Source organism: Tupaia chinensis, unplaced genomic scaffold (genome assembly GCF_000334495.1).
Source record: "Tupaia chinensis unplaced genomic scaffold, TupChi_1.0 Scaffold000020_1, whole genome shotgun sequence".
NCBI classification, from domain to species: Eukaryota; Metazoa; Chordata; class Mammalia; order Scandentia; family Tupaiidae; genus Tupaia; species Tupaia belangeri.
In genome coordinates, this window is record NW_006159450.1 from 708,944 (window position 1) to 714,352 (window position 5,409).

At 64.7% G+C, this 5,409-nt stretch overlaps 1 protein-coding gene across 3 annotated transcripts in view; it reads left to right on the top strand.

Annotated features, from left to right (window-relative positions):
• The window catches only part of SLC6A19 (solute carrier family 6 member 19), a 19,861-nt gene that overhangs the window by 5,239 nt on the left and 9,213 nt on the right, over positions 1 to 5,409 (top strand). For all 3 annotated transcript variants that reach the window (XM_006140121.1, XM_006140119.1, XM_006140120.1), the window contains exons 3-4: positions 4,518 to 4,658; positions 5,236 to 5,373. In XM_006140121.1, the coding sequence (XP_006140183.1) occupies positions 4,518 to 4,658; positions 5,236 to 5,373 (279 nt within the window). The remainder of the gene's footprint in view (positions 1 to 4,517; positions 4,659 to 5,235; positions 5,374 to 5,409) is intronic.

The window sequence follows — 5,409 nt, forward strand, 5'->3', positions numbered from 1 at the left end:
GGGTATCGGTGCCCCCCGCCCGAGGTCAAGGGCCAGCCACGCCAAGTCTCCATGGCCCCCCACACCCTGAAGTCTTCTGAGTGCTGGGGTTGTCTTCAGATTCAGAGTGAGCCTGTGCTGTGAGTCTAGTCAGGGACGGCTCGAGGAGGGTGGACGTCCGAGTGGGCTAAGACCCTGTCCTGGGCCACTCGGCTCCTAGGAGCCTGGGAGAGCCGTGCTGTGCTCACCTGCGGCTTGGGGATAGAGGGGTTGCCCCGGACCTGTCCGGAGCCCACTGACCAGCTCTGCCAGCCAAGGTGGGCCCGCAGTCCAGGCTGGGGGTGTGCCCCATAGCCCAGGCCTAGCTTCCCGGAGCTCCCAGCTGGGGCCTGGCCACCGGAGTCGCCCTCCCTTGGCTGCCCAGGACTACCCACGGTGCCCAGGGCAGGCCGTGCCCGTGACATAATTGCACCATGGCACCTGACCCAGATGCCATCTCCAGGGCATCCTTGTCACTGCCTTCTGTCTCAGGTCCTGTAAGTGCTGCCCGCTGTCCCCACCCCACTTCCCAGGGCCAGCACACGGAGAGGAGGTGTCAGTGAGCACACAGCCACACCAACCGCGCCCTGCTGCCGCTGCCGCTGCCACTGCACGGCGGGACTGGCCCCTGCCACCTGGCCCGACTGCTGTCGCCCTCTACCCAGACCTCCACTGCACGCCCTCCATGCCAGGGCACCAGCTGCTGGGCAGCGCTACCCTCCCCGTGGCCCCTCCTCGGCCTTCCTAATTTCTCGGGGAGAGGGGCTCCCTCCCGCCTGGAAGCCCGTCCCCTCTAGGCCATCCCCTGCCCCGCCTGCTCTGGCCCCACCCCGTGAGTGAGCAGGTGCGGGGGTTAGCCCACAGTAAGAGGACGTGCTGTCGCCAGGGACCTTTGGAACTGCGTCCAGCGGTCACACAGACCCATCTGGCAGAGCCCCCAGTGTCCCCACCCTGCACCTGAAACACCCTCTTCCTCCCGTCCTGTTTGTGCCTTCACCCACAGCAGGAAGAAGTAGCTGGCTTGAAAAAGGAGAGAGGGAGACCCAGGGCTGAGTCCCCTCTCCTCGGAGGCGCAGGGTGCTTGGTTCAGGCTGGGCGCTGCCTGGGCAGGAGCGCAGCCCCCACCTGCCCCGGAGCCTTGGAGCCAGGCCGAGCCAGGTGGCAGCGCTTTCTAGGCACGCTGTCCACAGAGGGCAAGGCACAACTGGGGCGGGGACGCGACCCCGTGGGGTTCTGGGTCACTGGGCCAAGGGCAGCCAGTGCTTCTAGGAGGGGCCGGCAAGCAGGGCTCTGAGCGTGATGGGCACTTGTCCACTGAGACAGGGCTGGGACCCTGAGCGCTCAGGGAGGGCCTGGGGCCTGCAGGGACTTGGGCACCCGGACTGTTTTCTTCTTCCTAGTTTCTACAAAAAAAGTTGCAAATCATGTTTGGGCAGGGGGTGGGGGGGAAGGTTTCCTCCTGCTGGACCCAGTGAGCTGGCCCTGCAGCTCTCCTCTGCTGGGGCCGCCCTGGTCCCCTGTCCCTGCTGCCCCTGCCACACGAAGCCCCTCTGGCTGCTGGGACCCTGCTGTGCAGCCTGTGTCTGAGGGGCCTTCTCGGGGTGGCCCTGGTGGGGCAGGAGGAGGAGGGAGCAGAGGAGCGGGGATGCGAGAGGCTGGCAGAGGTCCAAAGCGAGGCACTGCCCACACTCGGGGCTCTGCGCCCTCTCCATGTGCCTGTCCGTCCCTGTGTCTGCGTCTGCATCTGTGTCTGTCTCACGCATGTGTACAGCGGCACACACGCACACACATGCTCGCAGCACAGCCCCCAGAAGACTCTGCCAGGTCTGACGCCTCCTGACCAGCAGGGGAGATAGCAGCGGGAAGCTGGGGGCAACTGGACAGAGCAGGGACAGAGTTAGGGTTTAGGAGGTCAAGGGAGAGGACCACCCGGAGACTGTGGGGGACGTGGCCTGTCTGGGGGAGCTCCTCCAGGGGGCAGAGGTCGCACAGGGACACCCCCAACCCATGCCAGCAGGCCCCTGCTCTGCCCTCTGGGCCCACCATCCAGGGACTAGGTGAGCCAGGTCGGTGGTCGAGCAGCCTGGGGTGTCCAGGCAGGTCGGGGCCTGAGCACGTGCAGGTCCTTAGGCAGTGCTGCCGCTGTCCGGCCACTGGCTCTCCCGGTGTGGACAGTCTGGGTGGCCCAGATGCCATTGCTGCTGGCTGTCCTCAGGGAGTGCCGTCCCAGCCCAAGCAGCCAGCCAGCCGGTTCCTAGCCCGAGGGCCCTGCCCTGTCACTGCAGAGTCCCATAGGTGGCACCTTTCACAGGGGGATTCCAGCAGTTCTAAACGAGTACCCACGGTGACACGGGAGAGGATGGCAGAGTGACAGTGTCCTGTGAGAGGGAACCACCTGCTTCATTACAGAGCAGGAGCATCTTAACACGGTGTTCTTTTCCAACTAAAAAAGTCACCAGGGACCACACGCACACGCCAGGGAGAGCCACAAGGAGGGGGCGCCCCCACGGGGCTTGGGGTGCTCAGCTCAGGCCACAGCCCCTCTTCCTGCCTTCTCCATGCTGCCGGCTTCGGGCGCACACGCACACGTGCCGGGAAGAGTTTTTCAAGTGGCTGGGTCCTGGGCTAGAACAGCAGTCAGCACACGGGACCCGGCTCCCTTAACCACAGCGCCAGCCCCACCGCCGTCCTCACACCGTCTCCTCACAGCAGGACGCCACGTGGCCATAGACCCACACCCTTACACTCAGTGGACGTGAGGCTCCATCCCCGGGCAGCAGCCCAGCCAGCCCGGATGACCACATGCGGCATCCTGCCCCAAGGGACCAGCCCCTGAGCTGCCCACACTACAGGGCCACGCGGCATCCGTCAGGTGTAACAGCTTCTCCCACTGAGCACGGCGTCTGCAAGGCGCTCACAGCGGCCGCGAGGGGGTGACCATCCTCTTTAGGACTGGGTAGTGCCCGCCATGTGGGCACCCCCATTCCACTCTCCCTCCACCTAGCAGTGCCCACTCGGCTGCTCCCAGCACTGCCGACTGCAGTTGGGCCAGCTTCCGACCCAGGAGCTGCCCGGAGTGGACGGGCTGGGTCCCACGGTGAGCCGAGCTCTGACTTCGGGGAGCTCTCCTGCGGTCCCCAGCGGCTATCCCATGCGTGTTCCCCACAGCAGTGTCCAGGGTGCTGGCCTCTCCCTGGCCTGCCAACTTGCCATGCCCACTCTGCTGTGCGTGTGGCGGAGTGTGTCCTAGCAGCCCCTGTGCTTTCGACTTGGTTCCCCAGAGGCGGGTACTTTCCACATGCTCACTGGCCACCCGCGCATTGTCATAGAAACGTCCAGTCAGTCGCCGCCTGCTTTCTCAGTCTGGTTGTTTCCTTCTCACTGTTGAGTTTGAGGAGTCCTCTGTAAGTCCAGGTGTTAGTCCCTGTCGGGTATATGAGCTATACTCTCCTCCCGTCCTGTGGTCTGGTTGTTTCCTTCTCACTGTTGAGTTTGAGGAGTCCTCTGTAAGTCCAGGTGTTAGTCCCTGTCGGGTATACGAGCTATACTCTTCCTTCCCATTCTGTGGTCTGCCTTTCTTTCCTTTCTTTCCTTTTTTTTCTTTTCTGTTTTTAGGTTTTGCCATAGAGCACAGGCACTTGCTAGACAGACAGAGAGAAAGGGAGCAATCACCCCCCAGGGGGTGGCCACCGCCATCCCTTCTCCTCCATTCTCTCAGGAGTCTAGTACACGCACACCCAGCAGGATTTTCAAGCTGCCAGGTGTGGGACATGCGTGGGATGCCAGCACCCTAACCGCTGTGCCCTGCGGCCCTCCGTGGGCTGCTTTTACACTCTCGTATATCGAGCACCCCACCCTCACCAACGTGTCCTGTGCAGGCAGCAGATACAGGGCATGGGTGGAAAAGCAGCCAAGTGGCACGGGAGGGACCAAGTTCTCAGGACACGTTTGTGTTGGGGACTCTGAAGGCAGGTGGGAGTAGGACAGGATCCAGGCTACGCTGGCACCACCCTGCTCAGTGGCCCCTGAAGGAGGGGCAGAGATGTTGCCCTGGGGCCGCCAAAACTGGGGTGCGTGCTTACAGAGCTAGCACGGCCCTCGAGCTGGGTGTGCTGCTGGGCAGCCCTTTGCGTGTCTGCCACATCGGGACGTAGTTGAGGGAGCTGCACGGACAGTGGTCGGCCCAGGGGTGATGGCAGTGTCGGGCAGAGAGCTCACCTGCCCGGGACCTCCATGGCCATGGTGGGTCCTGCACCTGGCCTGGCAGGGTAGGCTGGAATCCCGCCGTGGCGGCGTGGCTCTGCAGCGAGTCTCCCGGAAGGACCTCAGCAGCCTCGTGTCAAACGTGGAGAGTCCTGCTGGGTGGAGAAACCCGGGTCCCGGCCCAGCATGCTTGCCGCTGCTTCCCAGCTTGGCTCCGGCCAGCCACGCTGCCCAGCATCTCTGCTGGCCAGCTGACGACGCCCTGCCACTGTGCCTGCGTGCACTCGCTCCCCCAGGTGCCTTCATGATCCCGTTCCTCATCCTGCTGGTCCTGGAGGGCATCCCCCTGCTGCACCTGGAGTTCGCCATCGGGCAGAGGCTGCGCAAGGGCAGCGTGGGTGTGTGGAGTGCCATCCACCCTGCACTGAAGGGCGTCGGTGAGTGCGGGGCTGGGCCCCCAGGGCGAGTGCCCACCTGCCCTCCCAGAGCACCCCGGGCGAGGACCTGCAGGGGGCACTACCGACCTGCTCCCCTATGCTCGCTGTGCCCAGCCTGGACCAGCCAGCTGCACTCACTCTCGGGAGCTCTGTGACCAGAACACAGGGACTTTGGACACGGGTGGGCATCGGGACCCGGCCCACGGACAGAAGGGCAGGGTCTCTGTCCCTCTACCTGTCCTGTCCCCCATCACACACCCACCCGCCCGGTCTGTAGCCCTGCGTTCAGGAAGGCCTGTGCACGCCCTTCCTGAGCACGCCCAGCTTCCTCGTGTGACGGGGCCACTTCCCGCTGTGGCACCGCTGGGCAGCTGCAGCTTTCCAGACGCCCACCCTCAGGGCCCACGGGACGCCCCACCTGGGGCTGGACCTCAGGGGAGGCTGCCCGCCTCCCAGGGCAGTGCCGTCCCTGGGCGTCCAAAGCCCTGGACAAGGGCTGCAACGCTGGGGTCTTGGGAGACTCCAGGCGGGAGGGGCCGGGAGCCCAGGGGGCCGCCCTCAGTGACTGCGCCCGCAGGTGTGGCTTCCATGTTCGTGTCCTTCATGGTGGGTCTGTACTACAACACCATCATCGCCTGGGTCATGTGGTACTTCTTCAACTCCTTCCAGGAGCCCCTGCCGTGGAGCCAGTGCCCACTCAATGACAACCTCACAGGTGTGCGGGGCAGCCGTGCGGCCACCCCGGAGCCCG